The 17,015-nt window shown below is 51.5% G+C and overlaps 1 protein-coding gene across 2 annotated transcripts in view; it reads right to left on the bottom strand.

Moving 5' to 3' along the window:
• DTNB (dystrobrevin beta) overlaps positions 1-17,015 on the bottom strand; it is a 139,330-nt gene that overhangs the window by 17,354 nt on the left and 104,961 nt on the right. For both annotated transcript variants that reach the window (XM_061625917.1, XM_061625915.1), the window contains 4 exons: positions 16,647-16,732; positions 15,865-15,978; positions 15,234-15,330; positions 13,741-13,761 (listed from right to left, as the gene is read on the bottom strand). In XM_061625917.1, coding sequence (XP_061481901.1) covers positions 13,741-13,761; positions 15,234-15,330; positions 15,865-15,978; positions 16,647-16,732 — 318 coding nt within the window. The remainder of the gene's footprint in view (positions 1-13,740; positions 13,762-15,233; positions 15,331-15,864; positions 15,979-16,646; positions 16,733-17,015) is intronic.

Raw genomic sequence — 17,015 nt, 5'->3', positions numbered from 1 at the left:
AAATTATGCATGGCATTGAGAAAGTGGATAGAGAAAAGTTCTTCTCCCTCAATCATAATACTAGAACTCGTGGACATTCAAAGAAGCGGAATGTTGGAAGATTCAGGACAGACAAAAGGAAGTACTTCTTTACTCAGCGCATAAACTATGGAATTTGCTCCCACAAGATGCAGTAATGGCCACCAGCTTGGACAGCTTTAAAAGAAGTTTAGACAAATTCATGGAGGACAGGGCTATCAATGGCTACTAGCCATGATGGCTGTGCTCTGCCACCCTAGTCAGAGGCAGCATGCTTCTGAAAACCAGTTGCCGGAAGCCTCAGGAGGGGAGAGTGTTCTTGCACTCGGGTCCTGCTTGCGGGCTTCCCCCAGGCACCTGGTTGGCCGCTGTGAGAACAGGATGCTGGACTAGATGGGCCACTGGCCTGATCCAGCAGGCTCTTCTTATGTTCTTATGTTCTTATCCCCGCCTTCTCCAGCATAGCGGCGCTGGCTGGAGCTGACGGGCACTGTAAGGCACCAGGCTGGGGAAGGCTGACTTAGAATCATAGGACAGTAGAGTTGGAAGGGCCATCCATAAGGCCATCAAGTCCAACCTCCTGCTCCATGCAGGAATCCAAATCAAAGCATTCCTGACAGATGGCTGTCCAGCTGCCTCTTGAAGGCCTCCAGTGTCAGAGAGCCCACCACCTCCCTAGGTCATTGGACTTAGCCCATCTGGGCGTTTCCACAAAGCAAGCTACGCACCAAAGCCATAGATCTCTGCCTTATTCATGCCATCAGCTTTATTCTACATTTCTAGGTTTGTTTGCAGAAGTTCCTGTTCCGTACATCCTGCAGCCTGTGCTTTCTCCTGGGCTGCTCCCATAATGACAGAAGATCCAAGCCGTGTGGAGAACGCATCTCCCGTGCAAGCTTTGCCTCCGTCCATGGGAAGCGGCCTTCTTCTACAAGGAGGCAGAAGCGCTTGCTGAAAGAGCTAAATCCCCTAGTGTGCTTGCTTATAACATTGGACATGAGCCCTTCCACGATGGGGCAGATATTATTCTCCAGGGCCTCCAGCTTTTTGACACTGGTCCTTGGTGCTCCTGCAGTCTGGGGACCGGGAATGCTGCTGCTGCACCATCAGATGATGACCGCTGTCTTGCGCCACAGGGGCAAGGTTTAGACTGCAGAACGAAACAGCATCTCTCATATGCCGGGACCCAGATCATTCATAGGGAACTGCCAACACCCATGTGGACAAATGCCCCCAAACACACCCAAAATGTTCCTGAGGTTAATTTCACTGAACAGTGGAGAAAGACGGCCAGAAGGCTGCCTGGACAGACACAGAACTGGACCCTGAGACATCTTGGCCACAGCAGGAAGTGAGCCGCTTGCTGCTCCATCCCGTCCTCTGTCCAACATACATCCTGCTACAGATATTGGAGAAACATGCTGACTGACAAAGGGCAAAATTCACTGATGATTCAGATCCTAATCGCTACCACCAAGAGCATCAGCCACTTAATCTGGAACTCTCCTTCCTAGACAGGGTGCAGGCAGAAGCACTAAAGGTTCCAAAATGAAACGCTACCAGCAGTTGTTATGCCAAGCACTCCCAACAGAGCTGGGGAAAGGGTTAAGAAAAACAACAACAGAGAACCTCACGGGGCTTCTCCTGCAAGATGCAGAAACACAATGGAGTAAAATCTCTTCCCCTTTTCGACCAGGAAAGGTGGGCTTGCTGTCAGTTGTCTTCCTCCCCCCCTTCTAATGGCCACCCAGAGAGATTCTAGGCTCTCAAAGGCAAGGCTCAGACAGAACGTTGGTGCAGCCAATTTCAAGTGCTGCAGACACCCCCAAGTTGTACTGCAAGCCAGGGGAACCTTCCATTGCAAAGCAGCAGGAGACCCTCTTGGGGACAGAGTCCAGGGAAGGCAGGCTGGTGGGGCTCGTAAAAAGGGCCCAGGCACACCCAAAAGGTCATGGCAGGATGATGCTAAGGGCAGCAAAGCCATGGCAGGATGAAGCCCATTCCAGCTCCCTAGGCAAGCGGGCAAGGAGATCCAGCAGCTCAGACAAATGGGCGGACATCCAGGAATGAGGGCAAGGTGGAAAGCAAGGCCAGGAAGTCCCAATCAACAGCCCAAACCATGTTGCTGCTGCTGCTAGTGCTGTTCAGAGACTAACCAATATCCTGTTGTTTAAGCCATGGAGAGACAAACATCAGGCTTGCAGGATCTCTTTTAAGGCGTTTGTACCCTGCCTTTTAGCCAAAAAGGGTCTCAGAGCAGCTTACAACATTCAGTGTAAAATAAAATAAAATAATTTTTAAAAAGTCTACCAGCCACAAAGGTTCTGTGGACAAACAAGGGACTGATTGTGCCCCCATGCTCCGCTTGGGGATTGAGATATCTACCTGGCCAGTGTCTGAGAGAGTGCAGAGTTAGGTGGACATTTAGCAATTCTGTCTGATAAAGGCACCAACAGATACCGTCCATAAACCAAGACAGTCCAAGTTGTAGTGAAGCGGCAGCTCAGAGATGGAAGAGCAAAGCTGTAATGTGGACCACGATAAACGGCAGGAGGATGCAACTTCACGGCTTCCCAACACAAAGAGACTTTATTTAAACAGTGATTCTCAGGGGGTTGGTAGCAGTGGGCTGCAGAAGCCTGGCAGAGTGGTAGCTAACCGGGCACCAGGCTGCTGGCAACGGGGGCAAAACTGCACAAGCAGCAAGAGGCGGGGACAGATCCAGCTTGGCCTGTTTCACTTCCGAATGGGGGCTTCCGTTTTGGAGACACGACTTGCCTGCAGAAAAAGGTTCTGCAGAGCCCGTGCCAGCGTGTGACTTCATCTCCTGACAGCAGGCCAAATAAACTCGACTTCTTTGCTATCATCAGATGAAGCTGGAAAACAAATTCCATTCCTGAATAGAACTTCCCAGGACACCAGAGGAAGAACTAGAGTGTGCAGCCCAGCTGGAGGGTTCTTCATGGAGAAAAGCGCATATCTGCTCTGGAATTGTTGCCACCTGTGTTGGGACCAGACAGGGAGGGAGCTGGGACAGGGGTCTGCCAGAGTGAGATGAATTTTAGAATCCAGCCTGGAGGCAAAGTGTGATCTGCTGGCTTTTAAATCAGCAAAAGGGATGGGTTCTCCACCACCCTGATTCTAGCATGGCTAAAGAAGAGAATCGCTCCAGACGGATAATCCCTGTGGCTCAACAAACATAAAACTAGGCCATAGCATAACCCTAGCCAAGATCCATGGAAGTCCTGCTATTCAGAGGCATGCTGACAGAAATTGGGCCACTGAGAACTGAAACACATTGGAGGATGGGCTTCCTCCCATCGCATTGCAAGTCACTTCAGGAGCGACAACACACTTGGACACCACAGTAAAAATAAAGTCCACTCGCCATGACATTTTGCTCTCTCAGCCTTTTGCCCAGATGCTGGACTCAGAATAGCCCCAGGCCGCTGGGAATGGCCCTGTCTCCTGCAATGAAGCCCCACGCAAGTCCATGGGAGCTGCACAAGAGCACTGCTGGGAACATAGCTGCAAGGCAAGATCCCCTGCAAGAACACCCGGCAGCTGTCTATGTGGCTTAGCTGCACTTGCTGAGCGGAAGAGAACGGCAGCACTCTCCCCCTGGGGCAGCCACAAGACTGGCAGATGGTGCTTCGGCTGGGAGAGGCCCTGGAGATCAGTCACACACTTCAGGCAGTGAGGGACACCCAAGTGCGCTGCTGTTTTTGCTGCTTCTGGTCCCATCTCGCCATGTTTTGGGAAATCTCAACGGACAATCCATGGGTGCCAGGAAGGGGGTTGACTTGAATCTGCTCTGAAGTGAAGTGCAGACTGGTTGCTTTGGCATCCAGGCCTATTCGATATGTCAGAAGAGATACAAAGATATGAAACTGTGTCATCCTGTTTTTTTTCTCCCTTTCTCATAACACCAGAACGCAGAGACATCCAATGAAGCTGAATGGCGGAAGATTCAGGACAGACAAAAGAAAGGACGTCTTCACACAGAGCATAGTTAAGCTATGGATATCGCTCCCACAAGAGGCAGTGATGGCCACCAACCTGGATGGCTATAAGAACGTAAGAGCCTGCTAGATCAGGCCAGTGGCCCATCTATAAAGCCTTACACGGCTTGGGACCACAATACCTGATGGAACGCCTCTCCTGACATGAACCCACCTGTACATTACACTCATCATCAAAGGCCCTACTCCAGGTGCCTACTCCGAGGGAAGCTGGGAGGCTGGCAACAAGGGAGAGGGCCTGCTCAGTGGTGGCCCCCCAATTATGGAATGATTTCTTCGATGAGGTGCACCTGGCGCCAACAGTTATCTTTTCGCCGCCAGATTAAGACTTTCCTCTTCTCCCAGGCATTTTAGCATGTGTTTTTAAAAAATGCATTTTTAAATTTGTATATTTGTTTTTAATGTTTTAATTGATGTAAACTGCCCAGAGAGCTTCGGCTATGGGGCGGTATACAAATGTAATAAATGAATAAATAAATAAATCTAGTCCAGCATCTTGTTCTCACAGTGGCCAGCCACTTGCCTATGGGAAGCCTACAAGCAGGACCTGAGTGCAAGAACACTCTCTTCCCCTGCAGCTACCGGCAACTGGTTCTCAGAAACATACTGCCTCCAACTGTGAAGGCAGAGCATAGCCATCATGGCTAGTTGTTGTTATGTGCCTTCAAGTCGATTAGGACTTATGGCGACCCCATGAATCAGTGACCTCCAAGAGCATCTGGCATGACCCACCCTGTTCAGATCTTGTAAGTTCAGGTCTGTGGCTTCCTTTATGGAATCAATCCACCGTGGCTAGTAGCCTTCATGAATTTGTCTAATCCTTTTAAAGCCATTCATGTTGGTGACCATCACTGCATCCTCTGGGAATGAGATCCACAGCTTAACTATGTGCTGCGTGAAGAAGTATTTTCTTGTGTCTGTCCTGAATATTCTAACATTCAGCTTCATTGGATGTCTGTGAATTCTAGTGCTATGAGAGAGGGAGAAAACCTTCTCTCTATCCACTCTCTCTATGCCATGCATGATTTCATACACTTCTATCATGTCACTTCTTACTTGCTTATTTTCTAAAAAGCCTTAACTTCTGCAAAATCTTTCCATAGGGGAGTCCATCCCCTTGATCATCTTGGTTGCCCTTTTCTGAACCTTTTCCAGTTCAACAACATCATTTTTGAGGTGAGGCGACCAGAATGATACACATTATTCCAAATGTGGCCACATCACAGATTTATATAATGGCATTATGATATCAGCAGTTTTATTTTAAGTACCTTTCCTAATGATCCCTAGCATGGAATTTGCCTTTTTCATAGCTGCTGCACACTGGGTCAACATCTTTCTCAAGCTATCCACTACAACCCCAAAGTCATGTTCCTGGTCAGTCATCACCAGTTCAGACCCCATAAGCATATATGTGAAATGAAGATTTTTTTGCTCTAATATGCATAACTTTACACTTGTTTATATTGAATTGCATTTGCCATTTATTGTTCATTCAGTCAGTTTGGAGAGTTCCTTTTGGAGCTCTTCGCAATCCCTTTTTGTTTTAATGAACAATTTAGTGTCATCAGCAAACTTGGCCACTTCACTGCTCACTCCTAATTCTAGGTCATTAATGAACAAGTTGAAAAGTACAGGTCCCAATACCGATCCTTGAGGGACTCCACTTTCTACAGACCTCCATTGGGAGAACTGTCCGTTTATTCCTACTCTCTGCTTTCTGCTTCTTAACCAATTCCTTATCCACAAGAGGACCTCTCCTCTTATTCCATGACTGCTAAGCTTAGTCTTTGGTGAGGTACCTTGTCGAAAGCTTTTTGAAAGTCCAAGTACACTGTGTCAGCTGGATCACCTCTAACTATATGCTTCCTGACACTCTCAAAGAACTCTAATATAGTAATACCTCGCATTAACATACTCAATGGGACCAGAGCGAGTACGTAAACCGAAAACGTCCTTAAAGTGAAGCACTACCTTTTAAAACTTTTTTCCCCTCTCCTTCATGCGGAGCCTCAAAGCCCCGCGCTAAAGCCTCTGCTGCTGCACTGCCGCGCCTCTCAGCTGATTGCGATTGCACCTCCCAGCTGATTTGCAGTGGCGCAATTGGATCTATTTCCACCCCCACGCGCTAAAGCCTCTGCTGCTGCGCTGCGTTTCTGGAGAAATACAGGCATATGGAGCATGTACGTTATAGCGAGGCGACGTTCAGTGAAGCGACGTTCAGCGGGTTATGCCTGTACATTGATGAGACAGGACTTATCCTTGCAGAAGCCATGAATGCTGGTTCTGTTTCAGCAAGTCTCGCTCTTTATATGTTTGGTTATTTTATCTTTAACAATACCTTCTACCAGTTTTCCTGGGACAGATATTAAGATAACTGGCCTGTAATTTCTGGGACCCCCCCCCAGATCCCTTTTTAAAGACTGACGTTAAATTGGCCACTTTCCAGTCCTCAGGTATGGAGGCATATCTGAGGGAGAAGTTGCATATTTTTGTAGATCAGCAATTTCATGTTTGAGTTCTTTGAGAACTCTTGGGTGGATGTCATGCGGGCCTGGAGATTTGTCAGTTTTTTGTCTATTAACCCTAGAAACTTCATATCTAGTCACCACTATTTGTCTCAGTTCCTCAGACTCTCTTCCTGCAAATGTTAGTTCAGGTTCAGGGATCTGCCCTATATCCTCTATTGTGAAGTCAGATGCAAAGAATTCATTCAGCTTCTCTGCAGTTTCCTTATCCTTCTTTAGCACACCTTTGACTTCCTTGTCATTCAAGGGTCCAACTGCCTCCCTAGAAGGTCTCCCGTTTTGAATGTATTTATAAAGAATTTTGTTGTTTTTTAGGTTCTTAGCAATGTGCTCCTCAAATTCTTTTCTTAAGCATCTCTTATTGTCTTCTTTTATTTCTTTTGCCAAGGTTTGTGTTCCTTTTTATTTTCCTCATTCAGACAAGACTTCCATTTCTTACTCTGCTCATTAACCATGCTGGCATCCTCTTGGCCCTTATGATACCTTTCCTGATCTGCGGTATACACAGCAGCTGAGCTTCTAATACTGTGTTTTTGAACAACTCCCAATTATTTTGGAGTGATTTGACCCTCTGGACTTTGCCTTTCAACTTCCTTTTTACCAATTCCCTTTGGGGGAAGTTTCCTCTTTTGAAGTCAAATGTGACTTTGTTAGATTTTCTTGACAATTGGCCATTTACATGTATGTTTAATTTAATAGCACTATGGTCACTGCTCCCAATCAAAAGAGGATTATAGGCAGGTTTATGGAGGATAAGGCTATTAATGGCTGGGATCTGCAAGCTAAGTGTGTGCTCCATCTCTGACCTACATCCAATGAAATGGAGAAAAAGAAGTGGCTCCAGGGAGGCCAGAGGTGCATGCTTGGGCTGGCCAATTTTCCCACCCTGCTTACCAGGGCATTTCTCAACTGAGCTCCCTCCCATTCCAGCTCTATGATCTGACACATCGGATGATGCTAGCCTGGCAAGGGAGAAATTGAAAAAGGCTCAGTTCCTCTTTGGCCAATCCTGATGTGCTGGTCACTGCTTCATTCCCCCTGGCCACCGTCAGCTAAATCATGGCTTTGGAGAAAGCAGTGGCTTCAATGGGGCAGTTGCACAGCTTTCAGCCCCATGCATTCAGCGCTCTCTGGTCCTGCTCCTGTCCTGCTGCGAGCTCCAGTCTGACCACTGGTTCCAGCGCTTGCCCTCTCTCCCGGCTTCTGGATCATGCCACTTCTTTGGGCCAAAACTACATGTGACAGAGCCCCAAACCACTTTGCTGCGTGGCGTGAAAGCAGGAGCTGTGCTTTTGAGGAGGGGAAGAGGCTTAACTCTTCCCACACTCACTGCTTTCCCCTGCACCCCCTCTCACCAACCGGGCTCTGAGAAAGGAAATAAACTTGGCTGATAGGAGCAGGGGGAAGCCTTGCAGGACCAAAGTGGTGGGCCCCTCCATTAGCAGAACCTGAAAAAGCAGGGCTGGGCTGGGACACATGTTTGTAAGGCAAAAGGGCAGTTCTGGCTCTACTCTGAGTTTCAGCGTCAACCGAGGGCATTTTGGTGCCTGTTCTGGGAAATATAAATGGCACCCCCTCCTTCCCACAGAGCGACTCATTAGCATGGGGCACAATTCACTGGGAAGGCCTTCTATGTAAGGCCCTTGGGATGAGTGAGAGATCAACCTTGGCTTCAATGCAGCTAGAACCAGAGAAGCTCCGGGGGACTGTGGCCCACGCAGCAGACCCGGCCAGCTCCCAGGCGCCACCCTTTACGGTGCCCAGGACCCACTGCTTCACCTCAGCTGCTTCAAGGTTGGGCTACCTGGGCTGAGCTGCCCCTTCCTCTCCCCGGCCAAGGCGCTGCAGCGCCTCCATTTTGCACCATCCTGGATTTCCATGTTGCCGTTGCCCCCCTTTGCAGGCTTGATCCCCAGCAAAGCCATCCCTGCCCATGCCGTGTCATGCAAGGAGTCCACTGCACCACCCACTTGGGAAGGGTCATCGCAGCTCAGTCAGCAGAGCGCTTGCTCTGCATGCAGAGGGCCCCCGCTCAATCTCCAGCATCCCTCAGCAGCGTTAGGAATGTCCCCCCCCCCGCCTGAAACCCTGGAGAGCCACGGATGCCCTGCACAGAGAGTGCTGAGCTAGACAGACCAATGGCCTGACTCCACAAAAGGCACCTCTGGGGCACACAGAGAGCCACCCCAGCACTGCCTGCAGACACAGGGACTTGGAGAGGACCCTCCACCTGGAGGAGTGCTGAGACGGTCAGGACGAGAAGCCCACGTGAGACAAAATGGGTGGGCAGCTTTTACTCTTCTGTGGACGGCCCCAGCCCATGTCTGCCATGGGGCCTGCATTCAAACGGGCCCTCCCTATTCCTTCTGTTCGTGTGTTACAGTAAAACTTCCGAGAACAATCCCTGTAGAGGAGGCCCATAAAAAGCTGATTACTTCAGCAGCCTAATAACCTTTTCCAAAGCATTAATAACCCTCCCTGCTAAAATCTGAAGCAGGCCCGTTATCATGGCAACGGAATGAAAGAGGCACTTCATCCACACATTGCTGTCTCCTGAGCGCATGGAAGGCGGCCAGGTAGCAGATGGCTGGGGAGGAGGAAGAGAATCCCCTGCTTTCTGCTGCGGCCGCTGCATGTTGAAACAAAACAAACGCCATCACCCGCTTGGCTGCAGCCTGGCTTTGGAGCGGCTGCACGGAAACGCGGCCGCAAGAAAGGTGTTTGTGTGCAGCCAGGAGAGGGACTCCTGGCACCCTGACAGCCATGTACAGCGGAGGGAAGGAGGGAGGGAGGGAGACGTGCACCGTCCAGTTTGTATGTTCTATTTTGGGCCTCTGCTGGCATCAACCACTCCCCAAAAAAGCACAGCTGTCTCATCAAACACTGGAGGAAAAAAAGGGCAGGCGGGATTGAAGGGATTACGAGGCAGAAGACTGTGTTTAATTGTTCAGAAATGAAGCACCCCGATAGACATTTGGGGCCTTGCTCCAGCGCAGCTGCAGCACGGGGAGTCCCGTGCACGGGGGCTGCTGCTGAGGCAGTGGCGGGCAGCAGCAGAATGAGGGAGCCATAAATAGCTAAGATGGCGGAACACGTCAAGGACACAGCAACAGGGCTTGCACGCACACGCCTGAAAGGATCCGAGCGTAAATTGAAAGCAGCTAATTTAGCTTTTTTCAAAAAGGGCCTCCAGACCCTTCCACTCAGCCCCCTCCTCCTCCCTGAGGCTGCGTGCAAAGCTCCAGGCTGGAGTGTATGACTGAGGCAGAAGAGGGAGTGGGACTCTGCAGCAAAGCTAACACAAACTCTGCCATAATGATTAACTTCTGTGAAGCGGGAACTGCTGAGTGGCCAGGAATGGAGAGGGGTCCTCAGAGGGGAGGAAGGGGCGTCCACGGCCCTTTGCCCTCCTGCCAAGGTGCTTGGGCAGAGCTGTGGAGTGCCTCCCTCTTCCCCTGGGAGAGACTGAAGGGTCATCTTACCCAGCCCAGAGGAGGAAGGCAGGGGTGTGCAAGCCCAGTTCCTGCTCTGCACTTGGGCAGCCCAGACCCCATCTGGGGAGCGCCACGTTCCTGAACGTGAGAAAGTGAAGTCCTGCCAGAGGTCCATCCAAGGAAGCTACTCCAGAGTCGAGTGAGCGAGCCAAGCCATGTGCACGCAGGCGCACACACAGGCATGGCTTCCCTGGCCTCAAACACAGAAACTGGTACCTGAGCTCCATCTTCTCAAGGGAAATGTCAGCCTAGTGCAGTGGCACTATAGCTGGGCAAGGAACCTGTGGCACCTTGGGCGTGGTGGGGTCTCCGAGACTTCAGAGGAAGGAAGGGACAGCAAAGGTCACTCCCCAGGGCTCACATGCTCAACAGGGTGGCTGCGGGAAGGCAACCTCCTTGGACGACAGGGCATGCCCAAGCTCAGAGTGCGAAGCACCCCTTGCAGGGACAAGCACCTCAGATTAGCTACGCACGCCAGAGAGAGCCTTGTGGGCTCTTAGGCTCCTGTCCGACTCAGGATGAGGGGCAAGTTGGGGCCAGCAGAACGCGGGCATGATCCCAAGCACCACCCCCACCCTGAGAAGGAGTTGTGCCAATTCCAAGGATCGATTGTGGCCAAGTCAGACTGGGAGGCAACTTTTCGGCAGACTTGGGTGCACTGAATGAGTTTTGTGAATGCTCCAAATCTAGATCTGTGGACTGAGAACTAGTGCAAACCACATTTCAAGTCTTCTCTCGGTGTGACAAGTTGCCGCCTATCCAAGTACATAATTGGCCATAGAAGATGCACTGAGTGGTTCTATACCCTGGAATCCTGGAAAAAATTATGTGTGAGCCCCTTCCCCAAATCTAGTTTGAACCCCCCCACACACATCAAGTTCCATCAGTCCTTGGAAGAGCCTCCCGCCCCAGCCAGCCCAGGGACCTCCTGCCAGTCTGCCAGGGGTGCTTCTTGCGGCACAGCCAGATTCCTGAGCCCTCACTGGAGACCAAAAGTGGGAGTTTTAAAAGTCTGCTAATAGGCGAGGTGAGAGTTGCAAGAGCCAATCGGGGAAAAGCCAGCAACCCACAGTTCACTCCTCCACATTCTGGAGCCAAAGACACCTCTGCCATGCTGCCACAGCTTCTTGTGGTGAGGGTGCGCATGCACTGGGGGTGGAATCACTCAGCCCTGGGCTATGCCTGACACATGTGTGATCATTTCATAGTGCCCAGGCAGCATGGCCATATCTCAGGGTTCCACTGCAAAGGCCACACGGATATGCAACCCTCTTCAGTTTGAACAGGGCCAACATTTGCTTTGTCTTCCAGATGGTCAGGAGTTTGTCCCAGCAGGAGAGAGCAAGTGACTAGTTGATTGGCACTGCAGGGGCCCTGGGAAGGAACTGAGGTGTGCAAGTGATCTCCAGCATTTACCTTCCATGCTACATTTGACACATCAAAATGGCCATCTTCAGTTTGCTTGTCAGATGCTAATGGTAATGTACACTGCCCAGAGAGCCCTTGGGCTTAGGGCGGTATATAAATTAAAATAAAATAAATAAATAAATAAATAAATAAATAATCAGAAACTAATAATCAGAATGTGAAGCTGTCAGGAAGCTCTGCACATCTGAAGTCCAACCGAGGTGGACTTTGCATCAATGGGGCAGGTCAATTTTTATTCCAGGCTGTTGGAGCCCCTTTCCATCACTGATGGAGTCATAATGATAAAATCTATTCAACAGGTGTAGCACACGTGCTTCTCCTTTCCCAAAGCCAGTCTTTGGGGGATTCGTGTGTGTCTACACGGCAGATGTGCCAAGGGAAGCCCGTACTCTCCAGAGCTTTCAAACCTCCAGCCCAATTCGATCCTCCTCCTGCTGCTGCTGCTGCAGCACCAAAAGCTGCTTGCTTAAGAAAGGAAAAAGGGCTCCCTCTGGAGTGTAGTCAGAGCTAATGCTTGGGAGGAATAAGGAGTGGGAGGTCTGGAGGGCACCTCTTGAGGGGAGGGGGAAGGACTCAGGTCGCCTCCAGACCATCAGGAGTTTGCAGGAGGGATGCACTGTTTTTAGGACCCTCTCTAGTTGTGACCGTAATTTGTTTTAAACTGCTTTTGATAATGTATTTTACATTGTTGTGATCTGCCCTGGGAGCCACTCGTGAAGGGTGGGTAGTAAATAATTTAGCAACAACACCACACACTAGAAATGTAGGTTTCTGCAGTTAAGGTGAATTAAAGCACTCTGGTGCAACAAATCTACTTTTTGAAAAATGGTCTTTTTGTGGTTAGGAAAGTGACAAGGAAACACACAAAAAAGGGTGGGATAAGCAACTGACTGACAGAAAGCGAGTGGGGAGAACCTCTGGCCCACAAGCCATCTTGGACCGCCAGGGTGCCAAATTGGGGCCGTGAGGCCATTTTCCACACGCCACCCTCCACCTGCTGATCAGCGGACATTGCTCTAATGGGGGTGGCATTAGCTCACAGGAAAGGGGAGGGTTCAATTCTGAGTTGGAACTAGCCTTCACAACCGCAGCAGCAGCAGCCGATGGTCAGGGTGAAATCCTGCTCAGATTGGCTTTGTGCGCCAGTTCCCCTGATGGGTTGAAACACACACAGCCAAAGCAGAGTGTGGGGCTGTTTGAAAGCCCTTTTGCCAACAGCTCACACTGAGCTTTGAAGTCCCAACAATCGGGGCTTTAAAGCGTAGCAGCACCTGATGTCAGGTGACAGATGGGTGGCCCTGCCCACCTGTCAAATTTGGCTAAAGGTAAAGGTGAACGTGTCCCCGCACTTGTAGTGCAAGCCGTTTCCGACTCTTAGGGTGACGTTTTGCGACGTTTACTAGGCAGACCGTATATATGGGGTGGGATTGCCAGTTCCTTCCCCGGCCTTTCTTTACCCCCCAGCATATGCCGGGTACTCATTTTACCGACCACGGATGGATGGAAGGCTGAGTGGACCTCGACCCCTTTTACCGGAGATTTGACTTCCTCCTTCCGTTGGAATCGAACTCCGGCCGTGAGCAGAGCTTCGGCTGCGTTACCGCCGCTTACCACTCTGCGCCATGGAGGGTCTTCCACTCCTGCTACAAAGCCTCAATCAGAAAGCATCCTCTATAAGAAGAGGGTATCATACAACCTCCCAATAAGCTTTGTGCAAGCAAAATCAGGGTGACAGTTCAATGAACAGGTGACCTACAGGAGCCCTTGCTTCCTCCCTCATAGGATGACAGCAGAGCTTGCTGAGCCAGACTTCTCCAGACAGCATGATGCAAGGCTTCCCCAGGCTAGAGGGGCCCATTCATTTTCATGCAGAGACTCATGCATGGCCAACAGGCAGATTCAGGGATTCCCCAAAGATGAAAGGAGACTGTCAGATACCTCAGGGCAGAGAAAGGTACCAGAACTACACAGGAGGCTCTAAACCTCCATCTCTTGGCAATCATGCACATTTCATTAAACGAAAAAAGGGGACTAGCTGGTTAGTCTTACATCCCTGGAAATAAACGTTCAGAAATTAAGCCAGTGTGCCAAGAGCTAATAAATCAATGCTCCACAGGAAACAAAAGCCATGGAGGACACCAAAAGGTGCCTCTGACGAATCCCGTCGTGATGGGGGGACAGACAGCGCAGAGCCTTTACATGCAGATTCAAAGTAAAAAATAAATTAAGAGTGTGGGGATAACAACTTACTGCCTGCTTTTGCTCCTCTTCCTATAAAGGTTGACAACAAGTAAACATGTGTGTGTGACAGAGAGAGAGAGAGAGAGAGAGAGAGAGAGAGAGGACAGTTAATCATTATACTGACAGGGGAAATAGACACACAGAGGAACCCTGGAGGGGAACACCCACATCTGTTGACCCATAAGGACACAAAGGGATGAGGACACAAGGATGCAGGATGAGAGAGGGAGCAGCTGCCCCTTTGAGTCAGGCCAAGGCTGGCTCTGGCTCTCCTTGCTGATGCCTCACGTGCAGCCTTTGCCAATCTGGCGCCCTCCAGATGCTTTGGACTACAACTCCCATCAGCCCCGCTCAGCACAGCTGGTGTGAGTTGTAGTCCAAAGCATCTGGAGGGCACCAGGTTGGCAAAGGCTGCCTCAAGCCAGAGGCCTCCCTCCCAGATCCTTGAACTGGAGATTCTGCAGACTGAACCTGGGCCTCAGCGACAGAGAGAAGGAAGGCAGGAAGGACAGGAAAGGAAAGGTGTGCCAGCTGTGTGTTTTGCATGCAGGAAACTTCGGCAGAAGGCTTACAGTACCCACTACAGTTTGGGGTCCCTGTATCCCGTTCTGAGCGCCATCCTTTCAAGGTGGCTGTAGATCAACTGGACTTGGGCCCAGGAGAAGGCAACAGGGATGATCACTGGGAAAGAAAGCCAGTCTCCTGGGGAAAGACTGAAGGAAGCGGGCATGCTTAAGAAGACTGAGGAGGGCCCCGAAGGGCTGTCGTCATGCAGAACCAGGGCAAAGGCTCGTTCTCTGAGACTGTCCCAGAGGGCAGGACTAGATCTAATGGGGTTACGTTACAGGAGGGTGGGTTTCAGCTGGTAATGTCTTCCTCATGGTCACAGCAGTTCAGTAATGGGACTAAGTAGCTGGAGGTGTTCAAGCAGAGGCCGGACAGACAACCTGTCAGGGATGCTGTGGCCCAGAATTTCCTGCACGGAGCAGGGGGCTGGACTCCCAGGTCTTACAAGGACTCCCTTCCCATTCTACCATTCGCTCCCCCTGGGCTGGCAGACGAACAGAGAGAAACAGGCCTGGATGAAAGTGCTGGAAGCGTCGCTGAAGGAGAGCAAGGGGGAGACTCCACTGGCCAAGCGAACAGGCGCCTGAATGCCAGAGGCAGGCTGGCCTCTTGGCTCCCACGGCTGGCCTGCCAGGGACAGGATCCGGCACGTGGCCCTCCTGAGGTCACGAGCCAAAGAGGCCCACCTCAGAGCAGCAGCCAGGGCCGTGGCTCAGTGGCAGAGCATGGGGAGGAGCCCCACGCTCGGTCCCTAACAAGGCCAGTTGGAAGGACCCCTCGGGAAGTCGGGGAATGGTCTGACGCGGTCTATGGCACTTGCTGTGGCAGAACCAGCTTCGGGCAGGTTCCCAGCACAGCCTGCCCAGTAGCTACCCAGGACCTGAGGCACTGCGATGGGCACTGAGGCAGAGACAATGAGCGCCGGCAAGCCTTACTTTGAGCAGCTTCATGAGCCCTTCCAGCTGAACCATCAGCTCCCTCCGGCTTTCCTGAAGAGCAGACATCCGCTCTTCTAGCTCATCCTTCCTCTGCCTATTCAGATGAAAAAAGGAGAACTGGTCAGTTAGCCAGGGGCGCAGCTCCATTGGTAGTCAGAAGGCACCCCAAGTGGCCAGCTGCACACACACTTTTCATGTGCAGGATGCTAATACAGCAGCCTGCCTTGCAGGGCTGTTGTGAGGATAAAGGAAAAGAATCAAGGATTTCACCAGCCCTCTGCCTTGGGGTGCGAGGCAGAGAAGAAGAGGAAGGCACGATTCTGCTGCCTTTTCAGTCTGATTGGCCGCTTCCAACTAACCCCAGCAGCTTTCAACTGATCATCAGGAAAAACTTCCTAACTGTCAGAGCGGTATGACACTGGAACCAATGACCTAGGGAGGCGGTGGGCTCTCCAACACAAGAGGCAGCTGGACAGCCACCTGTCGGCTTTAAGTTGGATCCCTGCATTGAGCAGGGGGTTGGACTCGATGGCCTTACAGGCCCCTTCCAACTCTATGATTCGGTGATTCCATGACTCCTGTCCAACCAATCTTTTTCCAAGGATGCCCCCCCCCCCCGTTTCCTTACCGCAGCAGCCTTAGTTCTGCCAGCAACGTCGGATTCTGCTGGGCTTTCTCTGGCGTTGGCTGAGAGGCTTGCTCATGCTCCAGCCTGAGCCGCTGAATTTCTTGCAGTATCTCTCTGTGCAAGTGGAAAAGGAAGCAAGGGGACCCACATGAGCCCCCCTCTTGCGAGGACAGAGGGCACTTAGCACGCCAGGGGAGTCTGTGAGCCCTGTTCTGTCCAGGGAGGAAATAAGGATGCAGGAGCAACAAGTGCGCTGGGAGAAACAGGGGAGGCTCAGCAAGCCAGCCATCCCACGCCTCGCCCGCCACGGCCAGCGCCATCATCCACAGGAAGGCGCTGACACAGAGTCAGACCACTGGCCCATCTCGCTCAGCCCTGCTGGGGGGCTTCCCACTGGCCAGTGTGCAATGCCAGGCTCTGCCAATGTTCTTCCATGCCGACTGGCGGGGACACCCTCTGGAGTTCCAGGCAGGACTCCTCCCTTGCCTGCCCTGGAGATGCTGCCAGGGAGCGACCTGGGACCTTTCGTGTGCAGAGTGTGAGCTATGTCACCCCTGAGCCACGGCCCTAAGGCAAGGAGGCTGGGCTAGTGCCTGGTGCCCAGAGGAGTCTGGAAGTCCACCAAGCCAAGTGACTGACCGGCTGAACGGCCAAATCCAGACCAAGGGGAAGAGGAAGTTGAGGAGCGCAGTAGCCAGGGAGGAGGGGAGTGGGCGGTGCCCTTGGCTCAGGAGCCCAGAGAAGCCAGACTGCCACCCCCCTCGCCCCCAAAGTCCTCTCACCTGTTCTTGTTCTCCAGCTCGGCAATCAGCTGCCGCTGCTGCTTGTTGGCATCAAAGCTGAACCCCAGGTCTGCTGGTGGGCGTGGCTGGCGAGAGACCAAACACACAGAATTCAGCTATGACCGCAGCACTGCCTGGTTGAAACACACACACCCCATTCTCACCAGCTGGGCAGCTGGCGATAAAAATGGCAAAAGAATTCAGATCAGCGCCTTGTCCACTGGGGCAGATCCTCCACAGGAGGGCCTTCTCTCTCCCCTCACCCCCCAAGAAGAGGAATCTCTATTTCAGAAAGGCTTATTAACACAAGAGGCCTGATTCCAACAGGAGGCTGCTGGCTCTTTCTTCCTGCCACCAAGCATACCCACA

The sequence above is a fragment of the Rhineura floridana genome, chromosome 4 (assembly GCF_030035675.1).
Source record: "Rhineura floridana isolate rRhiFlo1 chromosome 4, rRhiFlo1.hap2, whole genome shotgun sequence".
In the NCBI taxonomy this organism is placed as follows: domain Eukaryota; kingdom Metazoa; phylum Chordata; class Lepidosauria; order Squamata; family Rhineuridae; genus Rhineura; species Rhineura floridana.
This window is presented reverse-complemented; position numbering and strand designations above follow the sequence as displayed.